At 37.5% G+C, this 25,925-nt stretch overlaps 1 protein-coding gene across 2 annotated transcripts; it reads left to right on the top strand.

Annotated features, from left to right (window-relative positions):
* Nucleotides 1-313: 313 nt before the first annotated feature.
* On the top strand, nucleotides 314-25,447 carry LOC306860792 (glutathione hydrolase 7-like). 2 transcript variants are annotated; one of them, XM_079402716.1, is made up of 16 exons: nucleotides 314-454; nucleotides 5,824-6,020; nucleotides 6,098-6,324; nucleotides 7,964-8,115; nucleotides 9,753-9,867; nucleotides 10,004-10,071; nucleotides 12,257-12,330; nucleotides 12,519-12,712; nucleotides 13,040-13,127; nucleotides 14,227-14,354; nucleotides 15,640-15,728; nucleotides 15,824-15,976; nucleotides 16,530-16,647; nucleotides 19,398-19,535; nucleotides 19,636-19,735; nucleotides 23,699-25,447. In XM_079402716.1, exons 2-16 carry the CDS (start codon nucleotides 5,831-5,833, stop codon nucleotides 23,866-23,868), a joined length of 2,004 nt encoding a protein of 667 aa, XP_079258842.1. In that variant the 5' UTR covers nucleotides 314-454; nucleotides 5,824-5,830; the 3' UTR covers nucleotides 23,869-25,447. The 2 variants fall into 2 exon arrangements, with proteins under 2 accessions (XP_079258842.1, XP_079258841.1); XM_079402715.1 differs by lacking the exon at nucleotides 314-454 and adding an exon at nucleotides 672-893.
* The last annotated feature ends 478 nt before the right edge of the window (nucleotides 25,448-25,925 follow it).

Raw genomic sequence — 25,925 nt, 5'->3', positions numbered from 1 at the left:
CAAATGACTTTACCCTGTAGTAAGTTTTCTACAACTATAAGGTATATTATACTACAATACGCTACAGTTTACTGTAGTAAAAACTAAAGTATACTGCAGTTCAGTTAATACTACAGTATGCTATAGCGTTCATTAACAAAGTGTTGTAAATACTAAAATATATACAGTATAATACACTTTACTATAGTATGTGGGAACATGTTTCTTATAGAAGGAATGCAAAACCTGACATTATCGGTAGGCTACTGTTTTGTTTGTGCTGCTACATAAAAATAAGGGTTAGCTACACTGTAAACTTAATAATTACGTGTCCACATTCCTGAGAAGCAGTGTGTTTGACGTACTTTAATAATTACACAAGAAGAGCCTGCAGGACCAGCTTCTCTTCACTGTTGCACTGAAGGCAGACATTCACCTGGAGTAGCCTAATATGTGACAAAACAACCGGAAACCTGTAAGTATGCTGAAAACGCTGGATTTACAACATCATAGCTATTGTTTAGGTGTAAACAAAAGCCTCGGACGGGCGTCTTTGGCCGCTGCGTCGCGTTTTAAAACGGGGTGTGAGCTAAAAAAAAATACCACTAGGTTAAAAATGAAATAAACGAAACATCTGAAGACCCGTGTTTTGTTGTGTTCGTGCTATTTTAAAACGCGTCACGCGTGAACGCGCGCACACCTGCGTCGGTTTTGTCAGCTGGTTTTCTGAAACACGGCTCTGATCTGCGGGATGGAAATCAACCGATGTCGCGTTGAGCGTGCTTTATTTTAATTGTGGTCTTTATAAATGACGCGTGTATTCTGCGGTGATCTGTAACACTACAGGGATATATATTGAAGGGGAGCTGATCATCAGGAAGCGTCTGCTCTTCACGCGCATCCTGCTTTATATGGTATGAAGAAGGGGTGGTTATTATATCCACTGCTTAACTTTTACATGACAGATCGTTGTTGTTCTTCTCTATATCGCCTTATCTTTCCATAAACGAACATGCACCAGGCCTTCGTTGCTGTCAGTGAATAGATTTGGAGGCCTTGATTTCTAATGTTAGATTTGTGATTTCAGATGAGTTTTGATGTTGAATTGTTGATTCAGTTCAGGATGCGATGTCAGTAGTCATTATAGTTATGTTAAAAGAGGGAAGTTTACAAAATGCAAATGCAAAAACTTTTTGTTCTCTGTTAAAATATGACGCATTAGTATTTTTAGGTCTGACAGGTCACTATTTTTTCACATCTCTTTGTTTAAAATGGTCTTGTGATGTGACATTTTTGAAAATGCAATGTAGTCTATCAGTAAGTTTGGTCATAAAAGCTGATTTATAGTTGGAGGAGATGCAAAATGCGGTGTTAAATGATTTTAGGTTGAGAGTTGCGTGTCAGCTACCCATGAATACATACATAAACATGCAGTCAAAGGAAGGCAAATAAAACAGCACTGAATCCTGTTCAGATAAAACTCCCCAATGCAATACAGATTGTTTCAAAGCAGCTTCATCAGGAATGATCAGTTGTAATAAATTAATCAATTATGCAGCAAATTCATGAAACCATGGTTTCAGATCAGAATAGTGACATTATTCATCCCAATTTAGTTAATTTTCATTCAGTTCACTAACAGTGTCAATATTCATTAATTAGAAAATTAATTTAGCTGTAAAGCAGCTCTAAAGAAGAAATGTCTCCCTAATCAAACATGCCTGATTCAGGTCATCGGCTCATTAGTTGAGACCTGAAATGTATGAGTGAGAGAAAGGAGATGTTTATAATCTGCTGTGTTGGAACAGGTTTGAGAACCACTGAATACAGATGGAGATGTTCTTCAGCAGGGGTCTCCAGCCCTGCTCCTGGAGAGCTACTGTCCTGCAGATTTCAGCTTCAACCCCATCAAGCAGCTAATCAAGGGGTTACTCTAATTTCAGACGGGTGTGTTGGAACTGAACTCTGCAGTAGCTCTTCGGGAGCATGGTTGGAGATCCCTGTTCTATCCACCTTTTTCCTGACGAGCCTACTGTGTTTTGAATTATGGGAGGCACTTCCGGTTTGGGGAAGTTCCACTCAAAAAGACTGTTTCAAATCATAAGATTGCGCTACAAATAATCCTCATCCGTCATTTTGACTGAATATCCTGTAAATTTTCATTCATTTTCTATTTTCAGAAGTCAGGAGAATAATGTTACGTGTATATTAATGTGACGTGATAAAACAAACGATATCGAATAGCTCTTTTCAGCCCGCTGCATTATTTCCTCCTGATTATTTTCATGTTTCCTTTGTGTTCCGCTGCAAGTAAATGAAAAAAAGACAACATATAGGCTACTGTGCATCTGTGTAGCAATATAAACCATGAATAATTCCCTTGAATGCACTAAGAATCTTTCATTTTTCTGCCCAAATCCTCTTGCCTCTTTCCAGGTTTGTTTTCACACGGATGCTGTAAAATGTAATCGTTACGAAATATAGACATATATTACTATAATGATATTTAACACGTCCATAATATTGCTGCGGATAGAAGTGGGATCTTTAGGAGTTATTAATGGTATGCTGAAAGTAATTTGTTAATGCTTTTATACTTTTAATGTTAGCTGATTGTACCCAGTGTTTGAAAATGCTTATTGCGTTCATAGAGAGAAACTTTTGCTGATTGTTTACAGCGTAAACGAAAGTTACTCCCATAATTTGCGCAAAGCGCCATGGGTCGTAGAAAAAAGGTGGACAGCATGAAACAGGCTTTAGCTCTGTACTACTCTATTTCTTTTCAACAGAGTGCTCCATTTATGGCATGTTTTTGCAAGGCCAACTCAAAAGTTCAAATTACCCTGGGTCTCTTGACAAAAACCCAACAAGATTTTTCCATTGGTTTTTGGATTACTGTGAAAAATGAGCTCTGTGACTAACAAAAGTTGTTGATTCTTAGGCTACGTGTTTTGTTCAAGATAATCAGCATTTACAAATTTTGAAATCTAAATACAACAACCAGAAACAAAAAGTTAGACGTAGGTACTAAATGAACTACTCCACGGTCACATGACTTCAAAATCACCACCAAGCTTCCGGCAACTCTTTCAGTCTTGATTTAAAAAAAAAAAAAGGTTTAAGCTTGAATTGTTTGCAAGAGGAAAATGAAATGATGTTACTAGCTATGTTTCCATCCACCTATTTTTATGCGCGTTAATATCGCATAAAAAACAATTGATGGAAACGCCAAGATGCACATAAGAAAAAATGTGCATAAACTATGATGGAAACACATTTAATTTTCTAAGGAAAGTCTGCCATCAAAGTAATTCTGTATAATTGTCTCACAAAAATGCGTCCCAAACAGCAGCATCCAGTTTTGCGCACAAGTTTAATTCAAATCTTTGGATGTAAACATAGCTTCTGACAACCTCTGTAGTCCCATTTAGCCACTTGTTAGTAGCTGCCTTTTTCAAGACAAGTAAAAGCTTTTAAAAAATAATAATATTAATGATAGATTGTATGTTGTAGAATGAAATGTGAAAATATCTTGATTGTGTTCACCACAGACCTTGTTTCAGACATTTAACCAAAAACCCATTGACTTAAAGGCGCCTATTATGCAAAATTCACTTTTACATGTTGTTTGAACATAAATGTGTGTTGGCAGTGTGTGTACACCCAACCACCCTATAACGATAAAAATCCACCCGCTCCATTTTTAGTCTACATAAATCATAAGTGTCTCAGAAAAAGCTGTTTGCAGAATCTGTAAAATGTGACGTCACTTTGCACAGGCCCCACCCTCGACTGTTGACGGACACTGCTGTATTAGCAGAGACCCCGCCCTGAGTGAGCTGCACACAATCCTCCTTGTTTGTCTTCACGCTAGAGCATTTAAAAGCAGCATTCAAATAAGAAATGTCTTATTAAAGCTATAGACATTATTCAGTCTAGAGCAGTGAGTGATTTTCTGTTTTTAATTTATTGTTGGGTCATATTAACAGTATATCACGCTACGGTCACTTAAAGGGGAATGCCCATTCTCCACAAGTTGATATGATTCTTTAGGGTCTTAATGAAACGTCTATAACATACTTTGGTTAAAATTTCTCAATGGTAGTGTAAAACAACACCCTTTTTACCTTGACAAAAGCAGCTCTTTTCAGATCAAGCCATATTGTTGCATACCGCTTTAAATGCAAATGAGCTCTGCTGACCCCGCCCCTCTCTTCCGAGCCGCTCTCTGAGAGACAGTAAACTTTAGCCGCATTCATCGTGAAACTTGCTAAATAGCACGTTATTAGGAAAGGCAGTTTGCAAAGATTCATAAAAAAACCTATACTCACTTCTTTTTGAGGTGAAGCTGGATCACGAATGATTTGCGCGAACATAAACGCAGTTAGGCAGATCGGGGATTGGCACATTTACTTCAGAAACAAACGTAATCCTCTGCGTCTTCAGTGGCTCAGATGTCAGAAGTAAATGATGACTGCTATGTTCATTATCACATCCAACAACAGAACAAACAGTTTGACAGTTTAAGCGCAATAAGACATGAAAGAGAACTTAGTTTTATACTCGCATGCCGTGTGACAGCTGCTTTCTGTGCGTTCGATTCGGATGTGTTCACTTAGAAAACCCTATATCGGAAGTTTAAACTGATGTGGCTTTAAAACGCATCATTTCAGCACAGATAATCAAAACTAAACCGATGTTTTAAGCAGAGTGTCTGAGGTATTGTAAAGGCACAGCCTTTCTCTGGAAAAGGGGGCGGGGGGCAGCAGCTCATTTGCATTTAAAGAGACACGCAAGAAAACAGCGTGTTTCTGCTTCCACTCAAAACAGGCATTTTCAAAATGATATAATGATCTGTGGAGTATTTTGAGCTGAAACTTCACAAACACCTGAGACTTAGGCCGCATTCACACAGCAGCAGAATACAGTCATCAGTCCCGTATTTGAGTCCTTAATACGGTTACATTCACACACAGTATGGTTATTTACGAGCGTGACAACCGCATTCAGTAACCAAACTCTCACACGTGAATTTTCAGGACTAACAACTGCATTCTCGGAAAACCGCGCTGTGTGAACGGAACAGGACTGGACAACTAGTTGTCTGTCCCATCATACAGTGCAAGAGAGAGCCGCTCTGTGCCACAAATGTGCGTCTACCATGTGTTGCATGTTTTCATGTGTAGTTTCGGTAACTTACAGTGACGGAGAAATAAGCTGTGTGTCATCTGAAAGTTTTACATCCAGTCAGTTTTTCTCCACCGGAGCCGCTCCTGTCAGTTTTGTGTTCTGCGTGCAGCTCAAATGCTCGCTCTCCACCCAAATATAAAAGCTGCTGTCAGTTAATGAAGACTTAACGGATGAACACGCAGCTCGATTGGACTCTTGTCGTGTCAGAAAGTTATAAAAAAGTAAAAATGTCTTTCAGTTTTACGGACATCGCCATCTTTGATATTACTTCGGTCACTGTCGCTATGGTTACTGGTAAGGAATACAGGCTTGACCTTCTGTTGCACGTTCATGCAGAGAGTATTTGAGACGCTACTGTAAGTTGCTGTGTGAACGGGACATTTCGAGACTCACACCTGTAAGTAAATGCGGTTGTCAATCCCAAAAACTGACAATGTGAACGTGGCCTTATATTAGATCTTGTAAAAAGTGGCATAGTTGGTGCCCTTTAAGGACAATGGAACCGAAAGTGCTAAAAAATGCAACTCGTTTACGGATTTTGGCCTACAAACATAACTCAACCCTGCAGCAATCTATACGTTATATTGAATAATTTATATGAATTTCCAGCATAATGAATGCAGAATTGCGCTGAATTCCAGTTGGTGATTTCAGGTAAATCATGTACACTCCGGCAGCCGATACAGGAGTGACAGTGGTGGAGAAGGATGCGGCTCTGAGCAGTGCGTATTCACCTGTGGACTACATGAGCATCACCAGCTTCCCTAGACTACCAGAAGATGATGTTTCAACCGACAACACGCTCAAATCACGCAAAGACGATGATAACTTCCTCAGTGAGCAGGACACAGGTAATGCGTTTGATCATAGAACTGTCTGATGTAGTCTCCACGTAGTGGCCTAAATTCTGTCCTTTCTCTATGTGTAGACCCTGATCTGTTTCTGAAGTCGGCCCGACTGCAGCGGCTGCCCTCCTCTGCCTCTGACTTGGCAAGTCGGGATGTCTCTCCACTGAGAGAGACCAGCAGAGACCCGCTGGCACAGGATTGTGCCTGTACACGTGACGGGCTGACTGTCATCATCACCGCCTGCCTGACCTTCGCCACGGGCGTCACCGTGGCCCTCATAATGCAGATCTACTTTGGAGACCCACAGGTGCTGTGAATTACTACCACCATTTTGGTTGGTTTTCAGTGAATGATATACCTCAAATTTGCTTTGCTCATTGAAGAAGTGTGTGTAAAAACTAGGGCTGTCAAAATGAACACGTTAATTGTGCGATTCATTTTTTTTCAGTTTCACGCCTTAAACATAATTAACACAGCATCCATTTTTTTTCTGGCATCCTTTGGCTAGTGTTACAGTAGCCGAACATGCTATCAAGCGCAATAAGACAAAAGAGAGCTTAATTCGGTTTTGCTGCGCTGTCTGTGAAGCAGCTCTCTGTGAATACAGGCATCCAACACATGCGTGCACACAGAAATCCACATCATGTGCATTAGATTTCAAAGAGACAGCACTGCTTTTAAAGTGAAACCTGCTGCAGTCTGAAACCTTGCTCAAGCCCCACCCACGGCATTGCTAAAAAGTCCGTGATCCAGCTGTACCTCCAGAAGAAGTAAGCCTCACACTATATTTATTATGATTATTTGCAAATTGCCTTTCCTCTTCCACGGAATAGAGGGGCGGGGTGAGCAGAGCTCATTAGCATTTAAAGAGACATGCACCAAAACAGCTCGCAGTCAACAGAGCTGTTTTTGACAAGGTAAAAAGGGTGTTGTTTTACGTGACCATTGAGGAATTTAACCAAAGTTATGTAGCAGACATTTCATGAAGACCCTAAAGAATCATACCAACTTGTGGAAAATGGGCATCCGATGTCCCCTTTAATAGAGAAAGCAGTAGCAGTATTGATATCAATGATACTGGCCTTTATTAATTATAGGCTACCTGGTAAAAAGATGCCGTTAAACACATTTAAAATACACAATTGTTATGTTGTTTCTACATTAATTTGGAGATTCAATGTGAAATTGACAATGTAAATATATTGTATTAATATGCAGATTATTGCAATTATTGCAATTTAAAAAATAATAATAATAATAATAATTGATTGACAGCACTAGTTGGTAGCTATGTTTCCATTAGCCTGTTTTTATGCACAATTTGAAGTATTGCATCAGAACCGAGTGATGGAAACACAAAATTTAAACTTGTGCGAAAAAGGGTTAATGCAAATAATGGGAGATGGAAATGCATTTTGCTTTAATAAATTAGTAAATTCCTCCATGCTCATCAAAAAAGTGGAGACTTTGCGTGATGGGATGGATCTCGTTGCACAGCATCTGAAATGTTGTTATGGTCATTCCGAGCAAAGTCAGTCGTAAAAGTATGTCTGTATAATTGCCTCCCAGAACTGCTTTCCCAAACAACAGCTCCATTTTCAAAATCAATAACAGCATTTATTGTTTCATTTGCTCGCTCTCAGATGCAAGTAGTTTATTATGCATGCAAATTATTGTATTCAGTGGGTTCTTATCATTTTCTTAGTGATATTTAATGCCAGTTTATCAAGAAGTGATGATTTTGTTGTCTTTGACTCGCTGCATGGAAACTGTGCTTATTCGCAAATGTGATATTCCAACTTTGCGCACACATTTGTAACTTTGGATGGAAACCCAGCTATTGAGTACTACTTATGCGTTTTGGATGGTGAAAGATAAAATGGGTGAAAATAAGGGAATCTATTTTCCAATAGATTTTTTCTTTTTTTTGTCTCTTCTGTCCTCAGGTGTATAAGCAAGCCGCGGTGGTGACGGATGTGGCCCGCTGCACGTCTCTGGGCTTTGACGTTCTGGGCAAACAGGGGTCCAGCGTTGATGCCGCCATAGCCGCTTCGCTCTGCCTGGGCATCATCCATCCTCACACCTCGGGCATCGGCGGGTACGAGCGCTAGTTCAGTGGTTCACAGCAGTCTTTGTTTACATTTATGTATTTAGCAGATGCTTTTATCCAAAGCCATTTACAAAAAGAGGAACAAGGCAATTCATCAATGTGCCACAATATTTGCACAATGCCAGTTTTATTAGACAACTAGATTAGGAAGCGGGCTAGAGAAGAAATACGGAGTGTGTGTCTGTGTGTGCATGCATTGGTTAAAAGTGTCTTCAGCTATTTCTTGAAACATGATGGTCTCTCAGTAATTCAGGTGGAGGTTGGCAGCTCGTATCACCAGAGAGGAACAGAGAGGGTGAAGGTTCTGGCGAGTGATTTGATTGGCTCTTTGACAAGATTGAATGTGTTGCTTGTTCAGAGACCTTATTGTTTTATAAGGTAACCTTTAAAAGGATGCTTCACCCAAAAATGAAAACTGGTAAATGGAAGCTCAGACATGCTTTACCAATAAGGTTTTGTTTTTGTGTATCAGGCAAGTACCGTTGATCTTCCTCTTATATTATCAATGTTTATATGTGAATAAAAGCCTAAATTAAAAGTTTTGGTTATCTGGACTGAAGATTAAAAATATCTTCATTTGTGTTTTGAAGATGAACGAAAGACTTGTCGGTTTGTAATGATGACAGAATTCTCAGTTTTGGGTGAAATAACCCTTTAAAGATTACAGACAAAGAATGGCAGAAACAGTGCTCCCACTGTAGTAGAAAAATGAAAATATTAAGGATTTGTTCATTTGAAATCATAATTGTGATTTGAGCTGGAACAGCAATGGAAATACGCAAAAGTTATGGACATTATTGTAGGGAATGTATTTTAATTTTTTGTATAAAATGTATATTTATTAGAAATATCTGCTTTCGAGTATTTGTTTAGTCTACTCCTTTAGGTATAGGCCTAAATATTTAAAATATTTTACTTAAAAAGATGCCTATATTCTGCTTATTATAACTTTTAATTTAGGTTCTGTTAGAATACATGATTTAAATAAAATTAAAAAGACATGATTTTTCTCATTGCTGCAGCACCTCTTGACTGCTGTAAAATATTTCAAAAGTCTCTTTGTGAATGTTTGTCTAGAGTAAAACTTGCTCATAAATGAATGTGAAACAGTATACAATGACTATTTTTGGTGTAATTGTTTCAATATGTTATATACTGAAAGTCCAGCCAGAAATCTCATCTCTCTCTCTCCACCCTCAATACCACGACTGAGGTGCCCTTGAGCAAGGCACCGAACCCCCAACTGCTCCCCGGGCGCTGCAGCATGGCTGCCCACTGCTCCGGGTGTGTGTTCACGGTGTGTGTGTGTGTGTGTGTGCATTTGTTCACTACTCACTGCTGTGTGTGTGCACTTGGATGGGTTAAACGCAGAGCACCAATTTCGAGTATGGGTCACCATACTTGACAATACGTCACGACTTTTTTTTTTTTTTTTTAAATCTCTGTTAAAGGAGTTTTTTCAGTAAATCACTTATAACTGGAACGGTCATGGAAATTCACTGGTGAAGAATTCCAGGAATCCTGTCGAAAGTTTTGTAAGGAGGCACATGTGCAGGGCTAGAGAAATTGATTTAGCGGGTGATGAATCAGAAACAGTGAGTGACTGTATCTCACGCTCTTCTCAGTGGTGGCGTGATGCTCGTCCATGACATCCGCAGGAATGAGAGCCGGGTCATTGACTTCCGTGAGACGGCTCCCTCTGGGATTCACGAGGACATGATGCTGCATGTTAATCAAAGGGTAAAGGTTTATTTTCATTTGCTTTCATCTGGTCTTTAAGTGCGTCATATGATAATGTTAAAAATCTGAATCGAATGAATAATGCAAGCACTGTGCCTGCTCTGCAGTGACGTGTGTCTGTCTTTCTGTCTGTTAGTCAGGTCTGTTAGTGGCTGTTCCCGGCATGATCAGTGGACTACATCAAGCTCATCAGCTCTATGGAAGGTACAGTTTAAGATAAGCTGTGTATTCACACACAACTTTACCAAATTTTGCTTAAATCGCAGTTAATAGGGTTCACCTTCTGCATGATTTTTACTGTACATTTCTGCCATAGTCACCACTAATAACCTACTCTTAAATATAATGTAGAAACTTAAAATTTTCTGTAAATGATTTGTATTATGAAAAGTGCTATACGAATAATCATGAATTGAATTGAACCGCATATACAGATTTCACTGTTGGCCTAAAGTCTGGTTCACACTTCAGCTTATTTTTACTAAGAACCACACAAGCCACCAATCACAGGTTACTTTCTTTCAAACGACAGCCAGGTGAAGGACCAGAATTGTTTCTGTCACAGCGACTCAGAGTCAGAACACTGAAGAGCATAAAAGTAGTCTAAAAATGAGAAACGAGAAAACCTTTTCAAAATGTGTTGTAATATGTTACTTAACTTCCTCACTCAAAATCTCCTCATCCATGTTGATGTTTACGTAAATATAAACCAAGCATTGACAAACTGTAGTATCACCTTTTTAGGACAAATTATAAAGGGTGAAATCCAGTCATTTCTGTTGGAATCCATGATTTCCTCTTCACAGCGGGTTCAAGTTGGTCACAAGGATTTGCCACATTGACTAAAACAGAAAACTACTTTGTTTGAAAGTAATTTCTGTGTGAGCTGTGTTTCATACATTACTACACTATTGACAATAGATAGGGACTTTTGTTTTGCCCATGAAATATCACTAAAGTGACTGCATCTTAAGAGTTGGATAAATCCATAGGAATAAAATAATGATAGTCAAGTCACCTGTACAGTGATTAAGAAGAAAATAATGATGCAACAGTAATGCACCCATGTGTAATGTAGTGTTAACAATATTTGGGTTGCACATTATTTTACGGTGTACTTGTACTTACAGTGTACCTACCAAAGAAAGTCCTGGTAATATAAGGTAACTACATGGGGTAGGGTTAGGTCAGGGTAAGTACCTAGTTTTTACCTACTTGTTGTAATTGCTATAATAAGAACATAGTATGTACATGAGTAACAGGACTGTAAAATATAGTGCTACTGATATTTGTGTCAAAAAACACTAGTGGTTTTGTTGTAGTAAGGTAAATTTTAAGGTCTTAAGTTATGCACAAACAAATAATAGAGAGCCCTTTTCCTTATATTTATCAGCAGGGTTAGGAATCAAAAATCAATTCCACCTATCAATTCCTGTGTGTGCGTCTTTTATTTTTAGCTGGCGAAAAGTGGCTGTTAAAAATGTATTTGTCTTTGAATCATTCATTCAACAGATTCACTCAAAAACACTGATTCATCCAGTAATGAAACAAGTCAATCTTGAGTGAGTCATTGAATCTTTCCATTCATAAATTACATCAGATTTGGTTTCGTTGTCTAATATTCTTTCTTCAGATTTGTGAGAGAACTACAAACTCATATTGAAGAAAAAAAAAAAGTTTATCCAGAATCATGCAGCTCTATTTTGCACTCAATAGAGTCCAGTTTTTATGTAGTCGGCTGATTTTTATTTATGCATTCAGCAGCAATTAAATGTTTTGCAAAAAGAGACACAGAATAAATGTTTGATGTCTAAATGTTTAACCACATTGGAATCAATAAGAACTGGAATCGATAAGCAGAATCGGAATCAGAATTGATCAAATTCAAGCGATACCCAACCTTATTCATCAGTTCTCGTTTATCATTTTGATTGGGTAGGATAGGATTTTTTAAATTAATGTTATTGCATTGGCCTAAAACTTACCAAATATTGGATTCGGCCTTTTTATCGGCTTGTTTTCTTTCAGTTCGAACAGTTTTGTAGAACTGATTGATCATAGGCCTCCCTGTTCTGAGCTTATGCTCAGTTTTTTTAGATGAATAAACTCGTGACTTTTTTCACACTGAGCGGCATGAGCTCAGATCAGATGAGGCCTATAATGAATCAGTTCCAAAAAGAAATGCAAAACCTATGTATCAATTGTTTTTTTTTTCAGTTAGCAAAGATTGAATGCAATATTTCATTATAATATTGCATAATAATGAGAGGTTTACAAGGCTGGTATTTTATAACGAGGATCACCGAATGAGATTTTCAGCACAGCACAAGGGTTAATGAAGGCTGATGGAAACGCAGCTGTGCATCATAGTGTTTTCTCTCTCCTCTAGAATGGCCTGGAAAGATGTTGTCACTATGGCCGCAGATGTGGCGAGGAATGGATTCAATATGACGCACGAGCTGGGTGAGCTTTCCTCACGCATGTCATTTACACTTTTATGCAGTCTACAGGAAACGTCCGGAAAAATAAGAGTCCAGGAATTCTGTTTCAGAGGTTTAATTATCAATGCAGTTTTTCTTTGGAATAAAGACTGTAAGTGTTATTTTATGTTGACTTTAGCAGTTTGGTATAACTGGCATCATCTTTCGCAGCTGATGCTCTGTCTGAAGTGAAGGAGCAGAATGTGTCGGATGCATTCAGAGATCTGTTCCTGCCGAACAGTCAGGATCCACTCGCGGGACTCTTCACTAAACGCCTGGATTTAGCTGCTGTTTTGGACAGGATTGCAGCCAATGGAGTCTCAGAGTTCTACAGTGGGAACCTGACTCAGGAAATGACATCAGTGGTACGTCTCCAGTGTTATTTTAGTATTATTGATATACTATTAGAGTGTTTATTAATATTTTGTAAATTACTATTTTCAATTTTCATTTTATGGTGCTTTTTTTACATTTCAAGTTGGCTTTTATTTTAGTACTTAAACTTTTATTAACTATTTCAATTAAAAATATATATATTTTTTTTTACATCACTGTTCTGACTTGTCAGATCATTAAAATCTGGATCAAAAATTTGATTTTTGAATTGTTTGTAGCTATTTTCTTTGTTTTATAACTAACAGTTTAATAACAGATCATATGATTCTATTAATATTGTGTGTTTTTGTGGCCAGGTTCAAGCTAAAGGAGGTGTGTTGACAGAGGACGACTTCAAAAACTACTCCACTGTCATACAGACGCCACTGCAAAGCCTTTACCAGGGTAAACACACACCAGTTTTCAACAATCAGCTCTTGAAAGAACCTATAGATGTTTAAAATACTGCAGTTTATTACTTTTTTAATTAGTTTAGATGTAGTAGTCTATTGACCTTCAAAGTCCAGACAGTAGAGCAATAAAACCCCTTCTGCTTTACCCTGTATCAGTTTCATAATAGTGCATAATTACTGTTGTTATTCGACTTCTCAGAACAGGGTAGACAAGAATTGCAGGTGGAAATTTGACAACGTTTCAATTCAGCAGAATATTATAAAGTACACATTGTCATGCTTGGGTAAAGATGCTTGTTTGGAAACAAGTAGTCCATCAAGAAAATACTAATGTATTAAAGTAACTGATATTGTAAGTACTAAATGCACAAGGGAATGCTTAAATAATGTCCCACAGATCCATCTGTGCAGGTGTGTGCTTTTCTGTGGGTCTATAGAGGTTTAATTTCCTTCTAAATAGAGTCAATAAGTCAAAGTAAACACTGACTTCTGTACAGTATTGAGTATTTCTGCTTTGTTTCTGTGCTACAGATGGAGTGATGACTCATTAATTAAGATACAGCTCTATTGTTTCCCTTGTAAATTATAATTGGTGTTGCATGAAATGCAGATAGTAAAATGAGTATAATAAAGTAGTTTCGTTTCTGACTTCTGATTGGTGATCCGTATTTGAAGCCGGTGTAAAAGTGCCCACCTGTGACCACACATTATTTATTAATGTTTCAAGCTCCTGTCCTGCCTGGCAACCTAATCAAACTACAGTTTATTTCATTTTATTTGGTATTAAAGTGATTTATTTTAATTTATAAAGTGGTTTAAGAACACATTTTCTCTGCGGTACAATCGCTTTAATGGTATCTCGTGGCTTATTATTTTAAGGAAACATCATTAGATAAATGCAGACTAGACTGCTGCTGCTTGGGTTAATGTGACACTTAGGATTTTCCTGTTGCCTGTTTTGGAAAATCTTTTCCTCAAGCCTTTAATGGCTTGGTTTTCCATGAAGTTCAACAGCTCCTGTAGTCTTGAGCACCTCAGCAATATTTTAATGGACAGGTTGAGCAGTGCTTTGCCTTGCGTGTCTCTAACAGGCTTCCAGGTGTTTGTTCCTCCTCCGCCCCACGCAGGAGCCGCCCTGCTGTCCGCTCTCAACATCCTGGAGGGATTTAACATCACAAACCAGGTGTCCAGGAGCAGCATTTACCACTGGATCGCTGAGGTACTGCAGTGCTGTAACCAGCACAACTCACTCCACATTTCTATTGATTTATGACTTTAAATAAAGTGCACTAGTGACATATTTGTGCCTAATAATCAGATTTGTTCTTTTTGCTCTTTGTATCATGTATTTTGTGCTTTCTACATGGTCTCCTGCCTTTATTAGATGCCTTTAACTCTGTTCAATAGATTAAGTCAATTTTGGCTTTATTGCATATTTTAAGTTAAGTCAATATTATTTGTATAGCGCTTTTAACAATGCAAATTGTGTCAAAGCAGCTTTACATCTGCTTGATATAGAGCTGGGTGGCTTTATGTCAGCTTTACAGTATTTAGACGGGGAAATAGTTTGTTGAAATAGTGTCATTCTCCTCTGGCCAGACAAAATCAGGAGTTTAAATCTAGGCTAAAGCAGAGTCAGATTGTGCAAAGGACTCATCTGGTTCCTGTGGTCTTGTCCCGATGAGGATGGTCTTCACTGGGGATCAGTCTCAATCAAACCTCTAATTTTATATGGCTTATCACAATATGCTTTACCTTGGGTTAGCATCTTTAAATCCTGGTTAAAGGGTTAGTTCACCCCAAAATGAAAATTCTTAATTACTGACCCTCATGTCGTTCCAAACTCGTAAGACCTTCGTTCATCTTCAGAACACAAATTAAGATATTTGATGAAATCCAAGAGCTTTCTGACCCTCCATAGACAGCAACACAACTGAAATGTTCCCAGAAACGTAGCAAGGACATCAGTAAAACAGTCCATGTGACATCAGTGGCTCAACTTCAATTTTATGAAGCTACGAGAATACTTTTTGCGTTTCCTGTCTCCTGCATTTGCATGCATATGAATGGAAGTCAGTTGAAAGATAAGGATAGTGTGACCAGCCCTTCAGTCAGTTCATTAAGATTAAAGGGAGAGTTCACCTAAAAATGAAAATTCAAAAATGCACAAGTGTTATAGTTTTTATTAGTAGTTTTTTATTAGTTTTTATATTTTTCATTTTAGTTAATGATTGAGTCATTTTGTTAGTTTTGTTTAATATGTCCATATGGTTTTAATTAATTTCAGTTATAATTATTTTAGTACATCAAGTTAAATTAAATGAAAATGAGAAGCGTTGCATTGGTAACTAGCTAAAATAAATGTTAAGAAGTTTTTCAGTTAACATTTGTTTGATTTCAAGTCATGAACTTTTCTTTTTTTTTTTACCCTGGTGCACAACAGCGTTTCTGCTCATGAACTATTGTTTACATATTCCTGCCTGTTTAATTTCCTCCACATGTAGTCTCTGAAGATTGCGTTGTCTCAAGCCAGTGGACTGGGAGACTCCATGTTCAATTCATCAGTTTCCGAGTTGGTGACGCAGATGCTCAGGTGATTATTGAATCAAAACTGAAATAGACAATGTTTGTTTCAACAGCAGTGTTTAAACATAGTGTCTTTTCCATAACACTGGCTGGCTCTGGCAGTAAAGACCAGGCTGCTGCGCTCCGGCAGAAGATCAATGATTCACAGGCGTCAGCGGCCGAGGACTACATGCCGTCATACGAGCTGCAGGAGGGCGCTGTGGCCAGCCAGCTCATGATCATGGGCACCGATGACTTGATCGTGTCTGTTATGAGGTGCGTTACTTTACCAGGTGATGGAGTGTTTGTATATGTGACCCTGAACCACAAAACCAGTCATAAGGGTCAATTGTTCTAAATTTAGATTTATGCATCATCTGGATGCTAAATAAACAAGCTTTCCATTGATGTATGGTTTGTTAGGACAATATTTGACTGAGATACAACTATTTGAAAATCTGGAATCTGAGGGTGCAAAAAAATATTGAGAAAATCACCTTTAAAGTTGTTCAAATGAAGTTCTTATCAATGCATATTACTAATCAAAAATTAAGTTTTGATATATTTACAGTAAGAAATTTACAAAATATCTTCATGGAACATGATCTTTACTTAATATCCTAATGATTTTTGGTCATAGAAGAAAAATCTATAATGTTGACCCATACAATGTATTGTTGGCTATTGCTACAAATATACCCCAGCGACTTAAGACTGCTTTTGTGCTCCAGGGTCACAAGTAAACCGAATACCAGGGGTGTTCAGTCCTGCTCCTGGACGGCCACTGTAATTTACATAATGAATTAATTAATGTTTCCTCTGTTCCTAGCTCTCTGAACCGGCCGTTTGGGAGCCGCATTGTGACGCCCTCTGGGATTCTCCTGAACAGTCAGATGCTGGACTTCTCTTGGCCCAACAAAACCCACAGCGCTGCAGCTTACAATCAGGTACGCCTAGATGCATACGCATGACAAAAACAGGCACACACTCATAAAAACTTGCTTTTTAAATTAGTTTTAACTTTTTAATTGTCATTTAATCCCTCTCTCTTTTGCCATTTGGTTTGAAAGATGCTCCAAGCAATTTTGATCATTTTTGCCATTTAGCCTTTCGCTCTCTCCAAAAAAACACCAAAGGTGTGTCAGCAAACCTCAATGTGCAAATTGAAGCAACAGTTATTTCAATGAGAAACTATCATTATGAAATGTCATTATGAAGTGTAATTGTACTGTTTTCCCCTGTAAATTATAGCATGACTTTGTGAAATGTCCCATTAGATCTATTATAGCAGGGGTGTCCAAACCTGTTCCTGAAAGCCACTGTCCAGCAGACTTTAGCTCCAACCTGGTCAGCACTCAGTTTTTCAACAGTCATTTACAGGTTACATTGCACAGTAAAAAAATATTAATTAAAATTTAAAGTACAGTGCACTTATTGTGTACATGCATATTTTTCACATCTTTTATGTGAAATATCTTATTCAGGTCAGTACTAAATAAACAATAACATGGATTTTGTATGATCCCTCTTATTTTAGTAAAATAATACAAATTTTGCAGATTCTACAAAGTATATGTCAAATATTGACTTCAGCTGTATATTTTAATACATACCTGCATGTAATTACATCTGTAATTAATTTCTGGAATTACATTTATAATTACACTGTAGACTCATCCCTTACACCTTAACCTGCCCTTAAACCTACCCATCCCACCAAACCTGTCCCTAACCTCACCCGTATGCCTCCTCAATAGCAGCAAAAGTGTTTTGCAATACAGTATGAGCACAATAACTACGTTGTGCTTATTTTTTTATGTAAGTACGGCTGCCTAATATAAAGTGGGACCAAAAAAAGAGCACTGCATTGCACACTGGGCATATATAACACTCGTCACTATCGACGATACATATCGTCACTAAAATATAATTTATTTTTTGAAATCCGGAAGCCGTAAAAGTAATATCTTTTTTTTTTTTTTTTTTATGCATATAGCAGTCTTAGCAGATAACATTTTTAGAAAGGTAAAATCTACATGTAGCTTATATAGTGTAAAACATGTTCAAGATTAGATTCATTAAAGAAGCTAATTCCTCCCAAAAGCTTTTATTCAGCATAGTGTAGTTCTTTCACTGACACAGTCATCGCCAAAAATATCGGCACCCTTGATAAATATGATCAGAGAAGGCTGTGAAAATTAATCTGCATTGTTAATCCTTTTGATCTTTTATTAAAAAAATTCACAATCTAACCTTTCATAGGATAATACGAATTTAAAATGGGGGGAATTATTATGAAATAAATGTTTCATAATAATTAAAAAAGGTAAAAAAAATAAATAAAAAATAAATAAAAAAGGAGCAGGACTGGACACTCCTGTGTTATAGTGCATACAGGGTTTCCGCGGGGTCTTAAAAAGTCTTAAATTGTACAAGAAAGTCTTAATTATGATTTCAAGAGGTCTTAAATTTGGAGAAGGAAAGAGCAGAATTGAGATATGGCTGAATGTGTCGATTAAACTTCAAAAGGCTATGATTTCATTAAATAAACATGAGGGCTGCAAGTTCAAAGTCTGGTGCTGCGCTGCTTTGTGTCTTTCTGTCTTAACCGTTATATTTCTGTCAAATGCGACAGGCAATGAATCAGTTAACAGGTTAAACTAGTGCGTGTACGAGTGCTCGATTCAGTCTATTCAAATGTATTTAGATCACACAGTTTAAGATATGGGGCAGGAAATGTATAGCCTATATTTATATCATTTCATATAGTTAATAATCACAGAAAGAGTGCCATTCTTTTCTCCAAAAGTCTGCATGATTGCAAATGTGACATTGATTTTATGCAAAAGTTCAATAAACAAGAAGTCAATATTAGGAGACTTTAGACACCATATTTCCTGCTTTTGCTCTATTTCTCCAACAAAAATAATTCCAAACACAGTTTTGCGTCTCTGAGCAACATGAAGGTGTTTCGTTCCTGAATGAATCGAGCGTTTAAATGATTCGGTTCAATCGCAATGACTCACTTATTAACACTGACTTGCTGCCACCTGCTGGCGGTTTTAATTTCACATTTAAAGTATCTTAATTTTTTTTAAATAATTTCAAACATCAGTTTTCAATGTTTTATGTTTCAAATATCAAAACATTTATGCATTTTTAACAGCAGGTTAGCATTCTATGTCTCTCTGAGCTGCATTAAAGAGTGTCTAAATGCCACTTCAGATGCATTGCAACGATACATTTTGTTGAAACTGATTTAATTTGCTTGGTAACAGCCCAAATGCAGGAATTTAACTCAAAAGATGATGCACACTTTTAGAAAAAAATGGCTTAAAGGTAAAAATGCCCATAAAACATATTGGAAAAAATTCATTCTTATCACTTCTGTGAACTGACCGCATAGAATATGAAGAATATAAACAAAAAAATCAGTAATCTTTACGATACCAGAACAATAACACACTCGGCAAAATATCGTCTAATTATTGTTCTTGATAAAATCCCAGAAAATATCAAGATATGTTTTTTTTTTTTTTTTTTGTCAATTTTGCACACCCCTAATTCATGTTATTTAATTTATATAATAATGTAATTTACCTACATACGGAAAACGCATACGAAAATTTCGGACTCTGTGTGCAAGGACCTTAAGTGATATGTGTCAGGATTGTAACATTTTGTGTGTTCTCATCAGCGTAACAGCATTGAGCCGGGCAAGAGGCCGGCCTCGTTCCTGATGCCGATCGCGGTGAGGCCGTCCATCGGTCTGTGTGGCACATACGTGGCGCTGGGCTCCTCTAACGGCGAGCGGGCGCTGAGCGGCATCACGCAGGTCAGCGCTCATTACTGGGCTGTGTGGATGTACACCAGCACATTTCATTCTGCTACTAGCATCGCTGTATATTAACTCATTTATTCTGATGTGTTTGCAGGTTTTGATCAATGTTTTGTCATCACGTAATAACATGAGTGACAGCGTGTCCTACGGCAGACTGCATCCTCTCATCCAAAACAACACCCTGCTGGTGGACTGTAAGTTCTCCATCGTTTACTGTAGCTTCCTCTGGGGTTCAATTAAATTGTCGTCTTTTTTTTAAATAATGCCCAAATGTATGTATGACTTTTTTTATGTATCTGAGAGAAGTCTCTTCTGCTCACCAAGGCTGCGTTTATTTGGTCATAAATACAGTAAAAGCAGTAATATTGTGAAATATTATTACAGTTTAATAACTGTTTTCTATGTGAATATATATTAAATTGTAATTTCTGTGATCAAAGCTGAATTTTCAGCATCATTACTCCAGTCGTCAGCGTCACATGATCCTTCAGAAATCAGTCTAATATGCTGATCTGCTGCTCATTAAACATTTATCATTATTATCAATGTTGAAACCTGGTGTGCTGTGATGCAAAAAAACAACAAAAAACATTTATTTGCAATAGATCTTTTGTCTTTACTGACTGTTGTAATACATTTAATGCATCCTTTCAGAATAAACGTATTAATTTCTTTTAAAAAATTTAGTAACTCGAAACCTTTGTACGTTAATGTATATGTTAAAAAACATTTAGGGACAAGGAAAATACATAATTTAGATGTTTTCTAGGAAAGACGAATCTTTATTATTATTATTATTATTTTTATTATTATTATTAATAGGCAATTTGTGATGTCCTCAATCTCGACCATTTAACCCTGTTAGCAAAGTCATTCTAATAAAAAGATCAGAAATATATCATTAATACAGTATGTAGGAATTAATCAATAACTACAAATCAACTGTTTTTTTTGTTTTTTTTGCATTTGTTCATGCTTGAAAACAGCAAAAAAAGCACAAATCAGGATATTAAATTGTATTTATACATGCTGTATGTTGGTAACATCACTGCCAACCCCATAACAATACAGAATAAAGCCAATGCTAATACAGTGTTGAATTCACAAGCTTCAGTAAATGTTAAGTGTGATTTAAAGCACTGTTTTGTATTCTTAATGTATAAAGTGTTATATGTGACTCTCTAAAACCCCTGCAGCACTAATGTGTTCACATGACTGCAGATGTGTGATTTTAACTGTAGATGTTATTGACTAGATGTGTGATTTTTGACCAGATGTGTGATTTTTGTGTGACTTGGACTAGATTTGTGATTTTTGACTAGATGTGTGATTTCTGATTGCAGATGTGTGATTTTTGATTGCAGATGTGTGATTTCTGACTGCAGATGTGTGACTTTTTTTGACTAGATGTGTGATTTTTGACTGCAGCTGTGATTTTTTTTTTTTTTTGACCAGATGTTTTTTTGTTTTGTTTTTACTAGATGTGATTGTGATTTTAGACTGTATATGTTTGATTTTTGACTAGATGTGATTGAGATTTTTGACTGTAGATGTATGATTTTGATTGCAGATGTGTGATTTTTTTTTTGACTGCAGACGTGATTTTTGTCTGCAGATGTGTGATTTTGACTGCAGATGTGTGATTTTTGTCTGCAGCTGTGTGATTTTTGTCTGCAGCTGTGTGATTTTTGTCTGCAGCTGTGTGATATTTGACAGATGTGTGATTTTGTCTGCAGATGTGTGATATTTGACAGATGTGTGATTTTGACTGCAGATGTGTGATTTTGACTGCAGATGTGTATTTTTGTCTGCAGATGTGTGATTTTTGTCTGCAGATGTGTGATTTTTGTCTGCAGCTGTGTGATTTTTGTCTGCAGCTGTGTGATATTTGACAGATGTGTGATTTTGACTGCAGATGTGTGATTTTTGTCTGCAGCTGTGTGATTTTTGTCTGCAGCTGTGTGATTTTTGTCTGCAGCTGTGTGATTTTTGTCAGCAGATGTGTGATTTTTGTCTGCAGCTGTGTGATTTTTGTCTGCAGCTGTGTGATATTTGACAGATGTGTGATTTTTGACTGCAGATGTGTGATTTTTGACTACAGATGTGTGATTTTTGTCTGCAGCTGTGTGATTTTGACTGCAGATGTGTATTTTTGTCTGCAGATGTGTGATTTTTGTCTGCAGATGTGTGATTTTTGTCTGCAGCTGTGTGATTTTTGTCTGCAGCTGTGTGATATTTGACAGATGTGTGATTTTGACTGCAGATGTGTGATTTTGACTGCAGATGTGTATTTTTGTCTGCAGATGTGTGATTTTTGTCTGCAGATGTGTGATTTTTGTCTGCAGCTGTGTGATTTTTGTCTGCAGCTGTGTGATATTTGACAGATGTGTGATTTTGACTGCAGATGTGTGATTTTTGTCTGCAGCTGTGTGATTTTTGTCTGCAGCTGTGTGATTTTTGTCTGCAGCTGTGTGATTTTTGTCAGCAGATGTGTGATTTTTGTCTGCAGCTGTGTGATTTTTGTCTGCAGCTGTGTGATATTTGACAGATGTGTGATTTTTGACTGCAGATGTGTGATTTTTGACTACAGATGTGTGATTTTTGTCTGCAGCTGTGTGATTTTTGTCTGCAGCTGTGTGATTTTTGTCTGCAGATGTGTGATTTTTGTCAGCAGATGTGTGATTTTTGTCTGCAGCTGTGTGATTTTTGTCTGCAGCTGTGTGATTTTTGTCTGCAGCTGTGTGATATTTGACAGATGTGTGATTTTGACTGCAGATGTGTGATTTTTGTCTGCAGCTGTGTGATTTGTCTGCAGCTGTGTGATTTTTGTCTGCAGCTGTGTGATTTTTGTCTGCAGCTGTGTGATTTTGACTGCAGATGTGTGATTTTTGTCTGCAGCTGTGTGATTTGTCTGCAGCTGTGTGATTTTTGTCTGCAGCTGTGTGATTTTTGTCTGCAGCTGTGTGATTTTTGTCTGCAGCTGTGTGATTTTTGTCTGCAGCTGTGTGATTTTTGTCTGCAGATGTGTGATTTTTGTCAGCAGCTGTGTGATTTTTGTCTGCAGCTGTGTGATATTTGACAGATGTGTGATTTTTGACTGCAGATGTGTGATTTTGTCTGCAGATGTGTGATTTTTGTCTGCAGCTGTGTGATTTTTGTCTGCAGATGTGTGATTTTTGTCTGCAGCTGTGTGATTTTTGTCAGCAGATGTGTGATTTTTGTCTGCAGCTGTGTGATTTTGACTGCAGATGTGTGATTTTGACTGCAGATGTGTGATTTTGTCTGCAGCTGTGTGATTTTGTCTGCAGCTGTGTGATTTTGTCTGCAGATGTGTGATATTTGACAGATGTGTGATATTTGACAAATGTGTGATTTTGACTGCAGCTGTGTGATTTTTGTCTGCAGCTGTGTGATTTTTGTCTGCAGATGTGTGATATTTGTCTGCAGCTGTGTGATTTTTGTCTGCAGCTGTGTGATTTTTGTCTGCAGCTGTGTGATTTTTGTCTACATCTGTGATTTTTGTCTGCAGCTGTGTGATTTTTGTCTGCAGCTGTGTGATTTTTGTCTGCAGCTGTGTGATTTTTTTCTGCAGCTGTGTGATATTTGACAGATGTGTGATTTTTGTCTGCAGCTGTGTGATTTTTTTTCTGCAGCTGTGTGATTTTTGTCTGCAGCTGTGTGATATTTGTCTGCAGCTGTGTGATTTTTGTCTGCAGCTGTGATTTTTGTCTGCAGATGTGTGATTTTTGCCTGCAGCTGTGTGATTTGTCTGCAGCTGTGTGATTTTGTCTGCAGATGTGTGATATTTGACAAATGTGTGATTATGACTGCAGCTGTGTGATTTTTGTCTGCAGATGTGTGATTTTGTCTGCAGCTGTGTGATTTTGACTGCAGCTGTGTGATTTTTGTCTGCAGCTGTGTGATTTTTGTCAGCAGATGTGTGATTTTTGTCTGCAGATGTGTGATTTTTGTCTGCAGCTGTGTGATTTTTGACTGCAGATGTGATTTTGTGTTTTTTTTTTTTTTTATTAGATGTGATTTTTGTGATTTTAGACTGTATATGTTTGATTTTTGACTAGATGCGATTGTGATTTTTGACTCCAGATGTGAGATTTTGAGGGTGGAGTTCCGCTTTAATTCTCTTGTTCTCTGTTTAGCTAAATTTGCAGAGGCGGATGTGAAGTCTCTGATGCAGAAGGGTCATGACGTGCGTAAGGTGGACATCATCTCACTGGTAGAAGGGACCCGGAGGACCAATGACCTGATCATCGGTGTGAAGGACCCACGCAGCACTGACGCCTCGGCGCTGTCCATGTCCATGCCCTAGATTCACACACACTCTTTGCTACTGTACTGTTTGTGCACTAAATGGGGACGTTATGAGTTTAACAAGTTCTAAGGACAGAGTTGATAACCAAAATAGATAGACCGTGTCCGGTAGATGTAAATGAGCCGCTCCCTGCTACCCCGCCACAAAAACAGCAACATGCGCACGCGCACACACACACACGCGCGATGATGACTGATTGTAAAAGACAGTTAGTTGTGTTTTTTTTTTTTTTATTTACCTCAAGATTTCAAGAATTTCATGACACTGGTATCACACATGATTCCCCCAAAAATAAACATTTTCTGAAAAGTTACTCCCCCTCAGCTCATCCAAGATTTAGATGAGTTTGGAGAAATGTAGCATCACATGACTTGCTCACCAAAGGATGCTCTGCAGTGAATGGGTGCCGTCAGAATGACAGTCCAAACATCTGATAAAAACAGCACAATAATCCACCAGTTTTTTGATGGATGATATTTTGTAATGCTAAATTTCTCCAAATCTGTTCTGAGGAAGAAACAAATATTTTCTACCTCTTGGATGATCTGAGCGTGAGTACGTTTTCAGGAAAGGTTTATTTTTGGATGAACTGGTTAACACACGGTATGTGTTAAAACATTGGGACATACCTACTCTTTATTTATTATTGATATGTTCTACATTGTGGAATTATAGTAAAGCAATTACAACTGTGACATACCACAAAATAAAGTGTGCAAAATACGTAGTGACCAGAAAATGTCAAACAAATCAAAATATGTGTGCTTATTCAGTCGCCAGCCTTCATCTAGAGTCCAGCTGAGCACACTTCTCTCAGAAAACCTCATGTGGAGCATCTTGGGATGCTTCAGTAAAATAAACAGTATTGAAGGTGCTTCATGTGTGCTGGACGTCTGCTGGCTGCTTTTCCTTCACTCATAAGATCAGAACGAACTAATTCAGTCAAGTGTGTCCACATTTTTAACTAGCAGTCTTTTTATTATCATAATTTGTAGTTCCTTCAGGGTTGTGTAGGATTATGCGAACTAGAGGATTCCTGAAGGTCTCTTGAAGCCTTCATGAAGTATATGAGTAAATGTTACTTGAATGTTAAATGAATAAATGCTCCAGTTTACGAATGAATTATTGCACATATTATATAATAATTAATGAGGGTTGAGTGGTAACTATATGATTTTATTGTATTAGCTGATCAAAACCTCCTAGAATCATTAAGGAAATGGTCTAAAATGAATGAAGCTGAGAGAATGCCAGTTGTAAAATAATCATATAAAAACAGTAAGATGCTTTCAGATGCCATGATTATTTCCTTTTACGGTTTTATTTTGAATTGTAGATGTCATTTTGTTGATGTTAATGCATTTTCTCTTCGGTGTGGAAACAGTAAAATAAGTTTTAGTTTACGCACACACGTCTGAAAGACGATCAGTTGATTATTTAAAGTGAAGTGAGCTTCCTGTTCGTGGGCACATTTGGTATGTTCTGCCACAATTGAATATTATTGCACTGTAACAGCATTACTGTTGTGTTTAGTAGCTTTGCAATGGGGAATAAATATATGGCATGTAGTCTCTGCATTATTTCCAAACTCATTCATTTCAGCATGCAGGAGTACTTGAGCTGTACTCATTGTTTTGCAATGCACCTATAATCTATGCATTGCATGTGTGCTTCAAAAGCTGGGAGGACTAAAGAGATGTCATATGAGAGAAAATTTAGAATGAAAGGATTTATAATAGTCAAGCATAAGCATAATCAAAATAAATTGAAAAACTACAATAAACATAACCCCCAATACATGCATTGCATTACAACACAGAAAAAAAGGATGAAGCATGCAGTAAAACTATTGATAACTAACTTGAAAACTTCGAAATAAAGAAGCTAAAGTGAAGAATCATATTTATGCATACACTACAAAATAAAATTCATAAATCAACATTTAGCTTGTCATATTCATTACTCTATAAATAAAAATGTATAACTATTTCAAGTGAAGCGGAAGCCATGCCGCTCTGAAACGCTTTCACTTCCGGTCACTACGCCCCGCCCCT

This window comes from Barbus barbus, assembly GCF_936440315.1.
Source record: "Barbus barbus genome assembly, chromosome: 41".
In the NCBI taxonomy this organism is placed as follows: Eukaryota; Metazoa; Chordata; class Actinopteri; order Cypriniformes; family Cyprinidae; genus Barbus; species Barbus barbus.
The sequence above is the reverse complement of the archived record's forward strand: the minus strand, read 5'-3'. Positions and strand labels throughout refer to the sequence as shown.

Bases quoted from the DNA above. Each gene is read 5' to 3' on its own strand.
- LOC306860792 (XM_079402716.1), top strand. From the start codon at position 5,831: ATGTACACTCCGGCAGCCGATACAGGAGTGACAGTGGTGGAGAAGGAT. The intron at 6,325-7,963 runs GTGCTGTGAATT...TTCTGTCCTCAG, and splicing joins TCTACTTTGGAGACCCACAG to GTGTATAAGCAAGCCGCGGT. The intron at 8,116-9,752 runs GTACGAGCGCTA...CGCTCTTCTCAG, and splicing joins CACACCTCGGGCATCGGCGG to TGGTGGCGTGATGCTCGTCC.